Here is a 20,052-nt window from a genome sequence, read left to right as displayed (position 1 = left end):
TTAACCCTTGTGCCACCAGGGAGGCCCCTGCTTAGCATTTTTAAAGCACAGATTAGCAATATCCATTGTTCCAAGAGTATTCCTGAGGCTGCCTAAGGCAATTTTGGAACTAACTTTTGTAATATTTGAATGGAGCAGTAGGGACACATATGGAATCGTGTCTAACCTCAGCAGTGCCAAAAATTGTTGCTTTAAGAAAGAATACTCCCTTCTTGGTGATCATTTCCTGGCTATCTACAGCCTTACCTTCTGGCTTTAAATACCTTCTGGCGTTAGCGTGCATAGCACATGTTGAGTCCTGTTTAATTAAAATTAAGTTGTAATTTAATTTAAGTAATAAATCTTGCTTAAGCGTTTTAATGTAATAATAGCAAATATGTCTTTGTCAAGAGTTAGAGATGTAATGAGAGTTTACGTTTCAGGTTTTGATTGCAGGGTCTTGTGACCCAGACAGATTTAGATCCTGACTCTGCTACAAATGAGACCTTTGGGGTTTGTTTTAAGTTGCAAATATCGACCTATTTCCTTTCTGTCCCTTTCTTCTATTCAGGTTCTATAAAAATGCATATAATATGATCAACCTCATCAGGTTGTAAGTGAGGTCAAAGGAAAAGATATATCTAAAATGCTCACCACCATGCCTCCTTAAACTGTAGCTGTTGTAATTGTTATGAGGAAATGCTTTAGAGACAGTCTCAAAAATTATCCTAAAGCAATATATTCTGATTCAAGGTTATTTTTGCTATGAGCATTAAAATTTTATTCATTCACTCATTGATTGCCATGTGGGGATATGAAAGAGAAAGTCATACTGGAGTCTGCTTTATCAAAGAAAAATATCTCTTTGTATCAAGGAAAAAGTTTAATTTAGGGGGATAACCCGATTAATTTGTGTAGGAACATTCTTTTAAGACTTACCACTTTACAGCTCTTAAATTCTAAATTATTTTAAATGGCCCTTTCATTATTTTAAACGGTCCTTTCTCTCCATTCTCCTCCTCTCTCCAGCTTCCAGGTACTTGCCGCCAAAATCAGACCATCAGAAAATGGTTAAAATAGGAGCCTGTACCCCAATAACTTGAGAGTTCTAATTTTGGAGTCTGTCACAAAAGCACAATCTTACATGACCAATCTCCCTAGTTCCAAGGGATAGGTGGTTTGTTTACATGCCTGTCCTTACCCCATCAGAGAGGTAAGGGCCCGTTGACAGTAAAAGTCATGTCTCATTCATCTTTCCATCATTCCACAGTCCCATGAAGCAGCTTGCACCGTGTAGGTACACACTGTATTTCTTCAAAATAAAGCATTGGATATAGTAGTTGCTCTTATTCCAATTTTCTTGTTTCAAAAAAACTGTCCTTTTTTTAATTGGTATTTTGCTTTGCCATTTATTGTCTAACTCAGGAAAGCTATTGGTGACCAGACTCTTTTAAAAGTTGCTGTCCTTCCCGTGCTTTACTAGTTGTTGTGGTTTCTTGTATGGTGATAGATTTTCTTCACACCCAAGAATATTCCATTTCCCACCTTGCAATGGCAGTGACTTTGTAGTGGATGATATGTTAGCCATGGAAGAAAGACCATCTGTCTCTCAAGAGAGTCTCCCAGTGGCTGTAATAGATGTGTGTTACTATGATGTTATTAGAGATATCACAGTAATTTTTAACTCTCACCATATACCAGGATCATCTAGATATCTAGCTTCTACCTGAGGCTGTGGTTTAGTAGAAGACATGTGTGACTCCAGCACAGGGGTGTGTAGCAAGCTGCCAGGTGCTTCTGATGCCCAGTCAGGTTGATAACCGCCTGGTTCACCTGTGCCTTCCTTTGAGGGGACCCAGGTGCAGGTCTCCCTGGTCTAACCTGCTCATGGGCCCTATGTCTGTTGGGGCATGCTATGCAAGGCTGCAAAATGGTGCTTCCCTGGCCTGATGTGAACTAAGAATGCTTGATCTGTACAGTATTACTGTTCTTAAATTGTGAAATATTTCAAATGTGCAGAACAAGGAGGAGAATAATGTAATAATATTTATCCATACATATGGATAAACTGGACCAGATAAACATCCATTCTAACAAATCTTATTTTGTTCTTTTTATTAAATAAGATGCAATAGAAGCTCCTGGTGTGCCTTTCCCCTCCCTTCTTCTCTCCTTCAGACTCCAGTGCTAACAACTAATCTGAATTTGGAGTTTTTCATGTTAACCCATGTTTCACTAAATATGTATTTATTCAAAATCTGTATTTAGTGTTGTTTTCTCATTTTTAAACATTAGATTCTGAACCGTAATTCATAAAAGTTGGGCCAATATTTAAAAACTGAAAAAATTTCAGTTTCACATAATATCAGATTTGTTGGCGTCTCTTGAAACACTCAGAAGATCTGGCAACACTGGGCTAGCTTCCTGGCAGGATAACGTGCGATGCTGGGCCTGCACTGTTCGGTGTGACATGGTCCCATTGCTCACACTGTGGAGACATATGTGCTTGCACCTGGACCGTGTCTCCTTTTGTACAGGCCTGGCCCCTGATACTGAGCTTCCTTCCATTATAATTCTTTTCTTTCTTCAAGGCCATTTCTGCTGTCCTCCCCGAACTGCTTAATATCAAAGGTATCTACCTCTCAGTGTACTCTAGCTGTCTCTGACTCACCGCTCCTGCTCTTCCTCTCTTTTGTATGGTTTTTATTTTAATTTTTCCCCATTTTTCTTAAGATTCTTGACTTTAGCACCAGAAGGACTTTTTTTTTTTTTAATACTTTTCCAGTCAATAGTAAAAGAAGTTATTTTTATCAGCAATCTGATTAATCATAGTATATCTTTGTGGCCTCTGGTTTTTCCCTATTTTAAGTGTTGTTCATGTGTTTCGGTAACATTTGGGGCAACTGGGGTGCTGGAAAATGGGATACTAGATAAAGCTGAGTTCATTTGCCATTTGTTCTCCTGTTGCAGTTCGTAAAGTGCCATGCAGTTTGTAGTCCCTAAACATGAAGTTTCTGAGTGAAAGACTATTAATAAGTAAAGTTATAGTGTTTCATTTCATACCACTCCTTATAAACCATGGCAGTCCTGGCCCACCTGTACTTTTCAGAATACATGTAGCCCAAGATGCCTCTTCTGATAAATATCTGTACCTATGAGGGAGGCTAGAGGAACAGATGGAAGAGTGCTTGGGGTTTGTGAATAGTTCTGGTAGGAGGATTTTTAATAGGGAAGAAGAGAGAGTCTTTGTGATAATATCTCTGGTATTTGCAAAAATTTGAAGGTGAGGGGATGAACAAAATATTTTCAGACAGTGCTATTTTGTGTGTAATGAATTGGATTCCTATTTGTGATTCTTCAAAGGAGACAGCAGTAAAAAGTCAAATTGCTTTAAATTACATTTTTATGTTATTCTTCCTGAGATCAGACTATCAGGTTTTAGGCAGATTACATCATAAAAGAAATATGTACGCTGCAAGATTTACTATATTGCTTTTTCATGTTTTAGCAGAGGACAAGCCTTGCTAAATACAAATGTCTTACCCTGTGGGTAGAGAGAATCTGACTTGTAGTGAGATTTCTATCAGGACCCAAATCATGGCCAGAAACCTCCAAGATTCATGAAAACATTAACTGTTATTAGAGCAATTTTGTCTATAATATAAAATGCAATAGAAAGTCAACTTCAATAGTTGGTTGGAAAATAAATGAAAACACATGTATGGAAGTTATAATTCATATGCATTTAATTCCTTAAATCACATGTGATGAATTTTAAAAGCAGTGTCTTTGAAATAATTCAGCTTAAAATAGATTTAAGCCCTTCTTTCCATTTACCATAGAGAAACAGACACTAATGATATCTAGTTCTAGACTTTGGATAATAGGTAGATTCAGCTGTGTTGGTAGAAAAGACACAGCACTTCTATTATTATACTACTTGTAAGATAGCTTGGTCTTCAGTTGGAAAGGCTCATATATTCTTTAATGCATTTTTCAGATGGACATTTGATAACTCTGCCAAGAATTCATCCAGATACTTACTATGCAGTTTTTTTTTTAATTTAAAATGATATTAAAAACACATTGTAGTGCAAAGTCCAGAGCTTTGGAAGAGTGGTGGCTCCAAAACAATGGCTAATATCCATTAGTGGTCATGGCTCAAAGTCAGTCCAAATAAAATGCAGTTGACTAAAAAACAAATTCCATGTAATCCTGTTCTAGTAGTTCCCTAAGGCAGCTGTTATAAAGTACCACAAACTGAGTGTTAGAGCAACAGAAGTTTATTTTCTCATACTCTATAAGCCAGAAGTCCTAAATCAAGACTTGGCAGGGTTTCTTCCAAATGGACCCTCTGATGGAGAATCTGTTCCATGCTTCTCTCTTAGCTTTTGGTTGCTGCTGGCAGTATTTGAAATTCCTTGATTTGTAGACACATCAATCCAGCTCTTCCTCCCTCATTACAGGGCAGTCCGTGTGTGTGTCTACGTCTCTGTGTCCAGATTTCCTCTTCTTATAAGGACACAATCATTGGATTAGGACCCAGCCCGATTCAGCATGGCCTAATCTTGACTTGATTACATTTGCCAAGGCTCTGTTTGCAAATAAGGTCACATTCACAAGTACCAGGGCTTAGTTCTACAACATATCTTTTGGGGGAGCACAAGTCAACCTTTAAAACCCACCTTCTGTTGAAACTGCCCCCCCCAACCCCGTTTGTCTTACTCAGAAATTCTGGAGCTGCCATTGTAGTACTACCGTGTGTGTTGCATCTCATTTTATCTTTATAGTGACCCAGTCTTCCTGAGTTGATTGCCTTTATTTTAAGAAAACGCATGCCTAGGGAATTCAGGCTGCCAGCTAGTAATTGCAGAATAGGGAGAATAGGGAGTTAAACCAAGCTATTACTGACTTGAGCCCATACTGTTCATACAATGCCATCATCCTAACTCAAAAAAAAGTTTGATCCTTATCTTTTGCAAACCACAGCTTAAACCAGAATCTTGTTCTTTTACTATTTTCCCCTGAAATACTAGAACAGCAAGTACTGGAGAGTTGGATATGGAAAATATGGTGATAGATTTTCTTTACCCAAGAGTATCTGCCATTTCCACCTTGCAGTGGCAGTGACTTTATAGTAGATTACAGGTTAGCCATGGGAATAAGACCATCTGTCACTCAAGAGAGTTTCCCATTTCCTTCAATAGATGTATTTCTAAAACATCAGTTGCACTTGTGTATATCTAGTTTTTTAACACCTTTGGGCAATTTGACTTTCTAAAGAAATCTCACTTGTTCCATTTCGCTGCTTCCTAATTCTTAAATCTACTCCCTCATCATTAGCCTCAATAACATGGCTTTATTCAAATACACTTTTCTCTAACTTGACTATTGCAGTGGCTTCCAAATAGGTTTCTCCGCCTCCAGTTTCCTCCCGTTGAATCTACCCTTGACATGGGTGACTCATTCTGATGCTTAAAAGAATGTTTTTTATACATTTACAAAGTGTTACATACATATAATAAATATTAACTTGAGTATACTCTGTCCCAGATGTTATTCCAAGGCATTGGGCTACAGAAGTGAATAAAGGAAGAAAAATTCCTGCCCTTGGGGACCTTATGATCAGTACAGTTCATGCTTGCCATTATTCTGTATCTTTCCCTGTCTATTTTGTCACAAATTTTGGAAGATAAGAATAATAATACTATGATGATGTCATTGATGAGGGTTTTCATTTTACTGAATATTTACTCTTGTCAGCCATTATGCTAAGCTGTTTACATTCAAATCATGTTGTAACCACCCGTATGGAAGTTGTTGTTATATCAATTTTAATGAAAATGTTATTGGCATCAAGTGAGTGAGGAAATTGAGACTCAGAGGATTTAAGTAAGTCCAAAGTCAAAGATTAAAAAAAAATGCTGGAGATAAGGTTTGAATCTGGCACTTTCTTCAAGGTTTTGGCCACTGCACTATATATTCTCTCTTAGATGTGCAAAGGTTTATAGAGGAGGGGAAAAAATGTTTTCTCTACTTTCTCAAGTTTAGCTATGGGAAGCCTGAAAATTAAACTGACAAAAGATAGATCAACAAGAAGGAAAAAACAAAGTTTATTTAGTGCATTGTGCATACAAGTGGGAGTACTCAGTGATGAATAATTCAAAGGGGTGGTTAGATTTGGGAGTTTATATGCCCTTTTAACAAAGGGTGATAAATTGTTAAGTGAGTAGGCAAAGAAAAAGGGGGTTTGGGCTTCTTTTGCAGGTAAGTTATGGAAAGGTGACTAGGAAACATAGGGGGAAACTAATGGTAGGTAAGTGTTGTTTATACGTACTCATCTCATCTGGCCATAGGAGTCGCTCTTTTCCTGGTATGGGAAAGTATGACACCTTTAGAAATGGAAATTTCCTTTACAAAGGGAAATTTATGCCCTGCTTCTATGTTCTTCTTGTGTCTGCTGTGTCTTAATTGCCTTCAGCTCAAAACAATCCTTCTGCCATTATGGTATATTTTAGGGTAGCATATTCAGGATTTATGAATAAATTGTTGAACCTCTTCTAGTAAACCAAATAACCACTGCAATAAACTATTTATAAAATGAAAAATTTGCATACTCAGCTTACCTGAACCAATGGTTTACTCCCCAGGGCTCAGCTAGTAAATGTTTGGAAACATTTTTGATAGTTACAACTGGAGGTGTGGTCAGGAGTGCTACTGGCATCTAGTGAGTAAAGGCCTGAGGAACAGAATTCTACAACACAGAGAATTATCTGGCACAAAATAGCAAAAGTGCTAAGTTAAGAAACACTGACATACAATGAGACAGTTGTAAACACTAAAAAAATTCAGACTCATTTCTTTTTATCTGTTTCAAAGTCTCTATTTGACTGAAAGTATTCTTTATGTACTGAAATAAACTTTATTTATATTTTAAAAACCTCCTCCCTGACATCTTTCAGTTTAAATTTAGTAAAGGTCTATTAGGGAAAACTGTATATCAGTTGAATACTTTTAAAGTACATGTATTTCCAAGTCTTAAGTCCCGCTTTACTGAATTGTTTATGGAAACATTAACTTAAAAATCTAATTTTTTAAGATTTATATAATTTAAAAATAGCATTCATATTCTACTCTTCCTATATAAAAATGATGCTAAAGGCCACCGTGACGTTTCTTCTTTATATTGATTAGGAGTAAGTGCTATGTGTGTTACAGGGCAGGGTGAGGGGTACATGAGAACTCTACCCTTACTTGTGGGGGCAGGGAACCTGGAACCTCCCCTTTTCCTGGGGACCACCCTGTTACAGGTCTATGCTAGTATTCATTCTTAAGTCTTCACCTTAGCAGCCATATGCAAAGTGTTGGACTGGATGCATGTATCTGGTCCTTGACTATGAATCAGTAGTTTGTGGGAAACTAAGTGATCTATCTTTGATTCCTATCTGTGCTATTGGTCTTGACAGCATCACATCATGTTTTCCTATTAAGTTCCAAGAACTTTCCTGGCCTTCACAGTCCCATTTCATGGCTCGAAAGTCAAAATATAAATCCATATGACAAAATGGAAGTCCTATTCATTCAATCACTTTTCCCGTAAAAATAGTCTTTTAGAAGTTCTTTTGGGGGGGGCAGCATTTGACAAAGTGAGTAATATGACTTGGCTAGAGAACGTCGCTGTTTCCTATTTCTCCTAGTCCTTTAAAATATCAGAGGCTTGTTCATGAAGTTGTCTGCTTCTGGACAGTCATTAAAATCAATAGACAGTGTTTGAACACCCATGCATAAAAGAATGTACACTTTTTAGTTCAGCATACATTTTCGCTCAGAGACCAGAGTACCATAGTTGCTTTACCCCAAGTGTTCCGTCATGCTAGAAGAGATTAATAAGCACACTCACCTTCAGTTTACATCAATGTTTTGATTAGACATATAATGTTTCTCCTACTACTTTTCTGGGTTTCCTCTGAATTATCTTAAAAAAATTTAAGATCTTTGCACAGAAACGCAGAAGACACAGGGTCACAGTCTTTCTCAGTGTTTATTATATGCTCGTTGTCCATGCTCATGTATCCAATAGTCGTGGTGAAAACCACACGAGATAATCTTGGCCAAATGACCAGTAGACCCTCGATTCATTATACTGTTTATTAAGCTTAAGACAAGAATGGGGCAATCTTGGTCATCTTCTACCAAAGGAACACAGAGTGCATTCAGTGTTAAATATGACACCTATAATTAGGACGACCTATGGTTATACCATAGCAATTTTAAGGATGAGGTAATTTGGGGAGTGTTGGAAAAACAGCAATTAATTAAGCGTTTCCAACGGAGTTTGTTTATGCCTCAGTGCGTTCTTTGACACCCACTATGCTCTGTAAAAGAAACGCCTGCTCTGTGTTGTCCTAACGGGTTAATATGGCATGTCATTAAGGGTACAGAATTTGAAATAAAGTGTCTAAACTCTTACATTTCTTATTCTACCTCTACAGGCCCTTCTATCACCTCCCTGGGATCCAAGCGGGCTTGGTGCAAATGAAGAAAGTCTGTGAAAAGCCAAGGACCGAAGGACTCATGTTTCACTAAGAAAAAGTAGGGCTGTGATTAGATTAGGGAAGGTGGGAAGGGGATATTGGCAGGTAAAGCACCGGAAAGTTACAACTTGGGTTATTTCTTCACTGGCGTCCTACACGGCCGGCGGAGTGTAGCTCCTTGAACAGGAGCTTCAGGTCCCTCTGGCTCTCCGGGGTCTCCCTGGCCCGGGAGACGAGGGAATCTGAGAACCTGGCAGCGGTTCAACGACCCCGCCCGCGGGCTCCCCGGGGGTGTCTTCCGGACGGCTCGCTCGCGGGGAAGGCGGGGAGTCAGGGGGCGAGGGACGCGGGCCCCGAAACGAGCATCAGCCCCCCTCGCTCCCCTGGGCTGGAAACTTCGCGGGCGCGAGCGGAGCGGAGCGGGCGAGGGCGGCGGTTCCCCTCGCGGAGGCGGAGACCTGCGCGCGCGAGGCCCGGGGCGCGCGGCGGGCGCGGCGGCCGCCTCCTCCCCTCCCCGCCTCCGCGGCGCAGCCTCCTCCCTCCGCCGGCGCGGCCTCCCTCGCTCCCGCCCCTCGTGGCTGGCTCCGGCGGCGGCGGCGGCGGGGAGGGCGTGCGCCGGCGAGAGGTGTCGGCGGCGAGGGCAGGGAAGTTTCGCGTGGAAGGTCGTCCCCGGCCGGCGCGCCCTCCGCGCTCCCCGGGCGGCATCATGGCGGAGCCCGGCGGCTCGCCCGCGCACGTCCAGCAGCCCCAGCAGGCGGCCCCGGCGCCCGCGGCCCCGGCCCCGGCGGCCGCGACAGCCGCGCCCGCCCCGGCGGCGCCCGCGGCCCCGGCCCCGGCCCCGGCGGCGCAGGCCGTCGTCTGGCCCATCTGCAGGGACGCGTACGAGCTGCAGGAGGTCATCGGTCAGTGCGGCGGGCGGCGGGCTGGCCAGGCCGGGCGCCCGCGGGTGGGAGGCGCGGTCGGGGGCGGGGGGCGCGGGATGCTGGACGTGTCTGCGGGAGCCCGGGCGGCGGAGCGGCCGGCTTCGGGGCCTACCGGCTGCAGCAGTGTATATTTTTTCTTTCTTTTTTTTTTTTTTTAAATTCATTTGTGCGATCCGAGCGCGCGGTGCTGCAGGAGGCGGCGCGGCGGATGTGACTCGCGCAGCAGGCGAGCCGCATGCTGCAAACTTTTATCTCCCGGATCGCCGGGTCGGCGGCGCGGGGGACCCGGCAACGCCGCTGCATCTCTCTCCACCCGCGCGCCGGGGCCGCAGCCCGCGGCCGGTGGCCACGCGGGCAGGCGGCCGCGGGTGGGGCGGGTGGGGATGCGGGGGCGCCGCCCTGAGCTTCCAGCGCCCCCGCGCCCGGCCCCGGGGGCCGCGTCCTGGGGGACTCTGCGGGCGCAGCCGCGCCTCTGCTCTCCAAGCTCGCGCTGAGCCTCCTGGCAGCTGCCTCTTGCCTTGGGTAACGGGGCCACGTTACCCAGGAATCGCGGAGGCCCAGGTTCTTTCCGGAGACAGGGGAAGATGCTGGCCTCCCTGCCTGACAGCTGCCGCCCGCTGCCTGCCTCGCAGCCCGGCTCTCCGCGCCGCGGGGCGCGCCTGGGTATCCTTTTCTTTCGGTGCCTGGGCGAGCCGCCTGCCGCCCTACCCGGCCACCGGGGTAAAGCAGTCGCCCTGGCCTCCTGCCTTGCCCCCAGCCGATGCTTCGCTCTGGTCCAGGGCCAAGCTGCAAGGGTGAAACCTGAGGCTGTCGGTGATCTACTCCCTGCCTTTCGGTGCCTTGTAGTCGGCTCACAAATATCACCTTATCTTACATTTTTAAAAGCCCAGCAAAGTAGAAAGGCAAGAAGTCGGCTTTACATTTCCCAGGGCCAAGCACGTGAAGGGTAGGGAGGGGTGTTGACCCCTCACTCAGAACCTTCCCTATTGGATCACCCGGTTTGAGTCTTAGGGAAATCTCCCTGAAAAGTGGGCCGTCTGTCTCTAACCATACCGGCACTAGAAGGGGATGCTGCTTCCCCATATCTTGATGTTTTAGCATGCCGTGAAAAAAATGAAATGAAGATATTTTATCTTAAATGTTTTCCTGCTTTTCATGAAAAAAAAAAACATTCACCCCTTTAAAAAAATTAAAGCATTTACTTACTTTGGATGTTTAAATGAGCCTTTATTATCTGCTACTGTGTGAATAGCCCATATGTCTATACCCAAATAACCAAAAATTAGGTATCTACATAAAATTCTTTGAAAACGTGGACCTATCATAACTTTTGTATTTAATAACTTCGGAGGCTTCTCAAAACCTAGCGTGTTCAAAGAAAATCGTTTACACCTGGCACATGAACCCCTTCATCTTCCCAGTTTTACTGCCTGCCCTCAACTGTCCTAGGGGCTCGTCTGGTTTTCCCTTCTTGGCTTTGCTCAGGCTTTCTCCTCTAAGTACTCATCTTTGTTGTGAATTTCGCTTCACTTACTTGGCCACAGTGAATATTCCTTGAGAGGCCTCTGCTTCTCTGGAAGCAAAGTATGGTGCCGCCTTCTGTGCCTCTTTATATGCTGTATAGCATGTTTTTATTTGAGCAATGCAATCTGAGGGCCAGCCAATGTCCCATGCATTGTGCTAGGTGCTAGCAGTATAGAAATTAATAAAAATAGTCTGGCTGTCTGGGACATCACAGATTTATGTAAAGGATTCTGTAGAATGTGACGAGTGAGCCCTGGGAGAGCACAAAGGAGGGAGTGACTGGCAGGAGAAGTAAGGAAGTGGGGTATTCCACAGAAGGCTTAATGTTTGAGCTGAATTTTGAAGCCTGAGTTAGAGTTTGTAAGGTGCTTGATTATTTCCATTGCTGCCATCCCTAACCAGCTGTGAGCTCCTGCAATCTTACTTATTCCTGTCACCAACATGTAGGTTGGTCCCTAAAAGTTGAGTGATGGTATCTGCTATATAGTTTTCCATAGGACTGGGACCAAGATTTCCTTACAATGAATTTGTGCTTATTGCATTAAAGGGGTTCAGTGCACGTTATTTTTGAGTTGACCAGTTTTGTGAACTAATGAATAAAAATTTATTTTAGCTTAATTGAAGTGATGTGATTAATTGTAGGGCCCTTAGTTTCCCATAACGGTATTGTTAACTATGGCTGGTCAATTTAACAATTAAAAAAGAAAAAGAAATTTACTTGATGAATTTGAGAACAAAAATACCTGCTTATTCTACATGGATTTTTACACATTCACAGTGCCGGAAGGGTTTTTCTACATTTTAAATTTATTTCAAATTTTTTTCCTACTAAAAGAGATGGCCTTTAGTGTGGAGGCGATGTTATCAAAAAGTCAAATTGCTGAAATAGGATTTTGTAAAAGTTAATGTTTATAGGGAATTACAGACCCATTTCCATTTAGTGTTTAATTCTAGTTGAGTAATTAAGCATTTTTGTGTAAACACTGCATGTAGAGGTGAAGTCAGTAGTTCAAACACTGAACCAGTTTCAGCGTGAATGAAAGTGGACAGCCTTCCCTCTCCCTGCCATACGGCAGGTGTCATATGATAGGACTGGAGCAGTGTGGACCGTGACCAGCAGGAGGCTGCGATGTGCTTGAGCTGAAAGCCAATGTAGGCACGGTGTTTTGACTTTCCAGCGTGGCACCCAGCACTGAGCACTTTTTTTTTCTTTTCATTTTCTTCTGGGCAGAAGTTTGGGCCTGGAGATTAGGAGAGAATAGGTCTACGAAAGTCCAAACAAAGCAGGTTCAGTTGTTTGACTTCTGTTTTAGAGAAATAAACACAGGATTTTGCATGTCTAAAAATATTTTTTTTCTTTGTTTTATTGTTGTTCTGGTACTGTACAAGATCAGTGAAGACTTTGTAATGCTCTCGTAGGGGTTATCGGGTTCAGACTTTTATGTATGACCTAGAAGTGATGTAAAATGGTGGGGGGAGCTTTATGTTGAAAGGGATTGAAAAATGTGAAATTATTAAATTTCTTCCTTCAGGTATTGATATTCTTAATAGATTCCAAATTATTTCTGTCTCCTGTAAAGTAAATTCTCTTTGGAGGTTTTCAAGCCTCTTCCTACTGTTTAGCATTGTTAGTCTCCTCCCCATTCCCTACCATCTTACCCTCATTCCTTCTTCAGAAGTGTATGGGGCACCCAAAGATATGCGCATTGAAAAATTAGTTTATTTGTTGGTGTTACTAATAGAATCACCCTGATATGCTATTAAAGACTAAAAGGTGAATCTTGTAAATGTTGAACAACCTCGGGAAGCTTTCCTGTTAAAAAGTCGTAGTCATAGCAATATCATTTTCCATATTTGAATCAGATAATTTTCCAACAGGAACTGTTATCTTTGCTGATTTTCCTTTAAGCAACACTAAACAGATTTGTGCTTCAGAGTGTGTTTGGTTTTACAGTTTTTGCTGGAATGGACTCTGTGTAGTTTTGCTCTTGATTTTTCAGTATTGCTTCATTTTTATTCTGGATGGCCAGTTAGACTGATCTGAAAATAACACTTAATTTTCAGTCCTAGTCAACAAGGCAGCGTCTGCTTCTTAGAATCCTCACTGTAGTTTCACAGAGGGTTCCTCTGAGTACTGTATTTCTATTTCCCCTGAGCTGTGGTTTAACTATCTAGGTGCTTTTCCCCAGGCCCAGGTAATAGGTCCTGTGGCTAGGCCTTCAAGTAGTAACAGCCTTTCCTAAAATGAGAACAGCGAAGAGTTCAGAGCACTCTTGCTTTGCCGTGTGCTCTCAGCGTTTCTGTGGTTTAGGAATTAGAACTGGTTTTATATAGATGTTCTAGAGGGGTCTTGAGAACAGTGGGGGCTGCACGCAGCCATAGTCGCTTTCATAGGGCTTCAGAGTCCAGGCACTGATCTCACACACCTTTAAACCAAGCTGCTTTGCTGCCTCTGTCAGTTGTTAGTTTGGCTTTTTTTTTTTTTTTTTTTTAAACTAAGATGCCTGAGGTTCTTGACCCAAGATAGGACTTTGATTTTAACAGCATTTCACAGTTTCCTTTTCGTCAACAGAAAAATGCATGCAGAAACATTGTTTTTGCATTTTTAAAATTTGTGGCAAAATATACAGATATATTTAAGATTTAACATTTTAATCAGTTTTTGAATTGTACAATTCTGTGGCATTAATTACATTCATGACAGAAATGCTCTTTTAAATGTGCTGTTCTGACTGTCTCAGTATTTAAACTACCACACGCGGAAAATTATCTAGGTAAAAAAGAAACTTATGATAGAATTGCTGTAATTCTTGCTTTATTTATACATTTGATTTGCGATGAGTAACATGATGGATTTTCCCCTGGCTTTTATGGTCTGTTTTATACTACATTTTTGATGGTGTTTAAGAATAAATTAAAACATTGTGGGCTCTGGAGTCAGATGGCCTGTTCTATTTCATATCCTGGCGATGGCAGTCACTGACCTTGTGACCTTGAACAAATTACTTAGATGTGTCTGCACTCAGTTTCTTGCTTTGTAACATGGAGATGATAAAAATAGGGTTGTGAGGATTGAGAGAATTTAAAGCACTTAGAATAGTGCCTGGCACAGGGTATGCTGTCAATTAAGTCTTTGCCACAACTACTATAAACTGCATTAGCTAATCAGATTCAGGTTATCAAGAGAGAACACAGTTCTGTCTTTGGCAGGATTTTTGAGGTGGCTCAAAGAACTTCTCTGCTTGGATTCTACCAAGGAGGAAGCAGGGGGGAGAGTTTGCCTCCTGTCTCCTCCTTCCGGTGGGTGGCTAGCAGGTAGCTTGCAAAGGGCAAGACAGAGGTCCGCGTGGGGGTGGCTTCACCTGGCACCTCTGCTGCGGGGAGGAAGCTGGAGAGACCTGTAGAGCTCCTGGTGATTTGGACAGCTCAGGGGTTTAGGTGCCAAATGGCCCACTGACAAGTGGTGAGAGCATCCTGCGGGAAGGTTGCTAGGAGGACCAGCCCATTATGAAAGGGCTCTGAGAACAACCTGCTAAGACTGCACTTTTCTTCCACCTCTGAGTCGCCCTGCGGAGGCTGCCATGCTGGCAGGAGATGCTGCTGACTAAAAGAAATGCTCACTGTGTGTCCCAGCGAGTGAGAGGACAGGGGCATTTGTTTTCAGATAAAGTCATCACTATTGCTTCCCTATCTCCTTCCTTCCCTCTCTGCATTTCCCTCAGTTTATAAATATTCTTAAGCCTCCCCCTTATCTTTAACAACAAAAGGGAACAAAACAAAACACTCTCACTCCTCCTTCCTCCTCTCACTACTACCTTATCGCTTTCCTTCCTTTCACAGCCAAGCTGTTTTATTTTTATTTTTTTTTTATTTTTATTTATTTGTTTGTTTGTTTTGTTTATACATGCACTGGGTACAGTCAGAAGCGCGGGAGGGTGAGAGAATTCACCAGAGCCAGAGCGGGGAGCAGAGCAGGCAGAAGGACCGAAGTACACTGCTGAGGGGAGCAGCTGGCGGCAGGAGAGGTCTGTGCGCCATGTGGGACCCTCCTCTGGTGGCCGGGGAGCAGCCAGGGATCGAACCGGCGCCGCAGAGGCCGCGGGCAGCTTCGCAAACCGGCGTTCAACCGCTGCGCCACTGGGGAACCTCCCATTCACTCAGCCCACTGCAGTCTGGCTTCTGCCCCCTTTCCAAGAAACCAGAGTTGCGCTCACCACAATCACTGTGACCCTTCAGAGACCAGAGCCAGTGGACACTGCAGTTCTTCTCCCTCCTCTCCCTCTCTCTGCAGGCTTTGGCATCATCTCTGCTTTCTTTTTCTATTTCCCTGCCTGCCCCTGCTCCAGCATCCACTTCTTTCTCTGTGTTTGAGGCTTCATCCACCAAAAAAAGCCGAGGGTCTCCCTAGTCTTTGGGCTGGCATTCCGATTCCTTTTTTATGTCTTTGTTTACACAGTTCACAAACCTTCATACTCACAATTAAACTCATGGTCCCTCCACCTTTGCTTCAATCCTAGTCCTGCGCCTTCAGCCTTCTCCATTAAGATCCTTGGCATGAAACAGAAACATGGTCTTCATCCTGTGTTTTTCCATCTCTCTTCATCTCCTATATCTAATTGGTCGTGGGTCCTAAATATCCTGCATACTTGCTACCTTCTTTGATCTGTCCCTGACCCTTCTTCTTGGCCATCACCAATTTAATTCAGGCCCTTATCAGTTCTTATTGGGTTATTGTATTAACTTTCTAGCCAGGTTACTTGTCTCCATTCTTGCTATCCCAAGATTTTTATCAGTTTCCCCCAGTCCTCAAGATTAGAAACAAGGTTGTGTCTTGACTTCCTTTCCAGCCATACTGTGTCATTTCCACTCTCAGGACAGACTCTGCTGCCAGTGGGAACCTTTTGCAGTTGCTGATATCTTCATGCTTCCCTAGCCTCTAAGCAAGCTTTCCCTCTGCTTGAAATACCATTCCACCGCCCTTCCCTTCCATTTTCAACTCTAGCAGAGAGCGCCTCTTAAATTTACCTTCACTAACGCTATATGTGCACACAGAAAAAGGGAGAGAGTATACCAGGGATGTATAGCTTGAATGTGTGTCTATAAATTGAACACACCCTTATCCACGCTACCTTTTAAAACCCGGAATAAATGGATTTCACAGAAACAGTCTCTGCTCCTGGAGCCTCAAATTAAGTCTGATGAATGTTTTCAGAATTAAGTTCTGAATTCTGGGTACAAATGCCCCCCGCCCCTCCTTGCGGGGAAGGAACATGGCCTGACTTCTGAAACTTTGTCTCTGAGTGCTGAGGATTTGGTCTTGTCTCTGGTTAATGATGATGCTTAGTTAGTTGTTTTGGGCCAGTCAGCTTAAAGGGCTCTGTAGAAATTAGTTCATTAATCCTCTCAGATCAAGAGTAAGCGCTCTGAGTGCTTCCACCTGCCTGTGTTGTGCGGGCAGGCGGGAGGGCGCCTGGATTTCCTGAGGTCATCTGCTGGAAGTGGCCTCCCCGAATTAAAGGACTCAGTGTTCCCTGCCACAGTCGCAAGTCCTTTCACTTAGCCATTGGCGAACAAGATGAGGAAATCCCCCACTGTTCTCCTCTCCTCTGGATTTTTCCTTTCTTACGTGTACCAACGTTCCCTCTCTTGACATTTATGTATTACACAAACTTGAAGCTCTGTGGGGCCTTCTCTGGTGTAGAAATCAGGACTGTTAGAGGAGATCCAGGATGTATCTCGTTGAAACACAGGAGCAGACTTTTAGGCCAGGTGGTTTTCATAGGTTGTTATGATGGTGTGGGGTGGCAATTGTATTTTTATAAATGATGGGGAGGCGAGGGTGATAGCATTGATGTGGCACCTGAGAAGATCATAGACCTGCGTCTTTAAGCCAAAACTGATTTCATACGTGTTATAATACTTTTATGGGATTTTTTTTTTCTGTTTCAGTAATATTTTCTGTGTAATCATGTGAGGTTTTACATTTTCCTCCAGGATGGTTTGTTTAAATTATACCAAAACCGATTCCAGGATAATACAGGTGATTCAAATATTGCAGTGCTGCTTTTTCCAAATCTGCCTTTCATCAATCACTTGCTGCCTAGCTCAGGGACTTGCCTGGTATGCATAAACGCTATTGGTTCTTTACTTTTTGAGTCTAAAGAAGAATTCAATATCCTAGTTAAAAAGGCATTTTAGGCTGGGCTTAACTTGGAAAGAGTAGAGAAATAAAGGCCTTTTAGAGAAGGGTTGGCACCATTTCTGTTCTAGAATTGATTTAGGTAAACACTTCGGAATCTGATGTAAATACTGACATATTTCAACTTTCTCCTTACTTGCCAAATAGTTACTTGAGAATAAAATGTGGCTTAGCTTTGAGAGTCTTCTTGAACATTGAGGAATTAGATGAACTGACCTTTTAAACTGATTGTGTATTTGATATATGGGGAAACATCACTTTAAGATGGCATTTAATATATTTTAAAAGATAGTTTTATTTTCAAACTTCTTCCAAGATAAGTGGCATGTAGTATAACTCTCAGAGGCCTATAGCACTGAAGGTGCTTATTCATTTCTTCCCTTAGGTGACATTTGTGGGGTTTAGGTGTCCAACTTTTCGTCACTGCTGAAGCCATTAACCAGAAGAACTAGTACAGTAATTAGAGATTAGTGGCTTTCTGCCATAGCAATAACAGATCTTCATTTGGAGGCTATTTTAGAAGCCAGTGTCCTGTGACAATTCTGAGAGTTCTCATAATCACTCTATGAATGGTTGTGGTCTTAGAAGAATTCATGATCTTATGTTAAACTGGTAACATCAGTGTTTGTACCAGGGTTTGTCACAAGGTGCATTCCAATTACTTTTTTCCTTGCCCTGCTTAGTTTGGGAACTGAAAAAGGGTTATAGGTTGTGCTTATTGACCTATTTTGTATTGCTTATTGAAGTATCTGGAAGGAAGGAAGGCAGGCAGACACCCCCCCCCCCGACACCCCCCCCCTTCCTTCCTTCCTTTTTAATTGTCAATGTTACCATCCTTTTTGCTTAATTATGGGGATGACTCAAGAAAGCAGGGAGAGAGTGCTCAGGGGAAGGAATGGTAAAGTCAGTGCTGGCTTTTATAAGTCACTTTCCAAGTGAGGAATGGCATAAGACTATAGGGAGAATAGGAACACTTAATTTTGGAATAGACTGAAAAGAAAAGCTATTCCTACATTCTTATTTTACAGGTGAGGACTCTAATGGCCTAAGTTGAAGTAATTTGCCTGTGGTCCAAGCATTGGAATCGCAGACCCATGAGACCTACATAGTTCAGTATTTTACTTACTTACATCACATTGATTCTTTGTTGGTGGGAAAGAAGTTAGAAATATCGACTCAATGAATTAATTATATAACTGCCATTTTAATAGAGTAAATATTTATATGTTTTGGAACATAATTGCCAGGTAGATATCACAGTTCAATTTTTATTTATTTCCTTGGGAGTATTAATATATTTCTTTCTGATCAGGCAGTTTTGTTTAACATATAAACCTAGTGAGAAATAAGCATAAAATAGTTTCATTTCAGCCATCATCTTTTGCCTGATCTGTTAAAGCAATGTTTTTAATCTTTGCTTACAATCTGTCAGTGAGGTGGAGCTGGGGGTGTGTGTGTGTCAAAGTAAAAGTTTGAAGAGCAACAAGTTGATGGGTGAAGAAAGTATATGGAAGAAGATGTAGCTCACGTATCATTAGCTGGAGTAACTAGAGTCAATGCCTTTTGATGTTTATACCAGAGCTGCAGCAACATTGCTAGCAAGTGTCTGGTTCTACGCTGTCCAGTTTGGGAGCCGCTAGCCTCATGTGGCTATTACATTTAAAATGATTAAATGCATTTTTTTGAGGGGTGAGGCATGAGTTGGTGGAGCATAGAGGATGGGCAGGGAAGTGAAACTCTGTGTGACACTGTAATGATGGATATATGCCATTACACATTTGTCTAAAGCTATAGAATGTACAGCAGCCAGAGTGAACCCTCTTGTAAGCTGCAGACTGTAGATAATTTCTGTCACAAAAAAATTGTATTGGGTCATGCTGCATGTAAATTTACCAGAAATGTTAAAAAGCTGACTAAATATTATTATGATGACTTAGTAGTATGAGGTCACCCTCCTGAGAGAATGCTAAGGCCTTGCCACTGACTTAGTACGAAGAGGCGGACAGAGATGACCTGATTTACCAAAACAACAACAACAAAAACCCAATCCAAAATAAAAAAAAAAAAAACCCCAAAATTTGTTTTCACTTTGGGCTGTTTGAAAGCTAATTGATTCATATTTTCAGAAGAACAATTATTCTTTTTGTGTTTTTGGTGAAACAGATATCCACTGTGGAGTGGGGAGTTTGTTTTAAAGTGAGTTTTTATCTTACCCACTTAACTCATTCTGGGATGTTCTTGTGATTACTGTAAACAGAGAACCTTCCCTAAGGAAATCCAGCATTTTCAGAAGTATCAAAATGTTACATTTCCTGAAAACAATCACTTCAGAGTTTAGTTGTGGTAGACAGAGTCACTTTAGTTTGTCTTCTGTGTTAGGAAGGAAAGAACTGACTTTTTTTTTGGATGACACTACAATGAAGTTCTAAAATTAATTTAGGAAAAGTGATACCTTGCTAAGTCATTTATATGGTGAATTTGAATCATGGTCCTTTCATTTCCTTTTAATCCACAACCTTTTGGTGTTTGAGTACTGAAAGGATTAATGCCTTAGGCTGTGTTAATATCACAAAGCAAACCAAACATCCACCAGTAAAGCAAAGTTAGTACTATAACAGATTCAAACTCAATAGCAACCATTTGGGTAGGATACCTGCTTTGTTAAGAGAGGAAATTAATGACTGAGGGGTGGGAAGAAAGTCTGTATAGAGAAATTAACTGGATTTAAATTTGGGAAATTCAGGAACATTCTGTACTTTCTCATGTTTAGTGTCCCTTGGGTGACCAAGCCATAACAGGGAATGTTTTACTATGTAATCCTTTTTATTTTTCCTTGTAGATGCCCTTTCAAGCTTCTGGAGTCCTAAATCTAATGCCTGACCTTAAACAAGGC

General features: G+C 42.2%; 1 protein-coding gene across 5 annotated transcripts in view; it reads left to right on the top strand.

Moving 5' to 3' along the window:
- Nucleotides 1–9,010: 9,010 nt before the first annotated feature.
- The window catches only part of STK39 (serine/threonine kinase 39), a 269,704-nt gene continuing 258,662 nt past the window's right edge, over nt 9,011–20,052 (top strand). For 4 of the 5 annotated variants that reach the window (XM_054699833.1, XM_054699830.1, XM_054699831.1 and 1 more), the window contains exon 1: nt 9,220–9,415. In XM_054699833.1, coding sequence (XP_054555808.1) covers nt 9,220–9,415 — 196 coding nt within the window. Of the gene's footprint in view, nt 9,416–20,052 lie in introns of all 5 variants that reach the window. The other variant, XM_037523465.1, reaches the window with a different exon arrangement.

Source organism: Talpa occidentalis, unplaced genomic scaffold (assembly GCF_014898055.3).
Source record: "Talpa occidentalis isolate TD23 unplaced genomic scaffold, MPIMG_talOcc4v2.1 talOcc4.3, whole genome shotgun sequence".
NCBI lineage: Eukaryota > Metazoa > Chordata > Mammalia > Eulipotyphla > Talpidae > Talpa > Talpa occidentalis.
The sequence above is the reverse complement of the archived record's forward strand: the minus strand, read 5'-3'. Positions and strand labels throughout refer to the sequence as shown.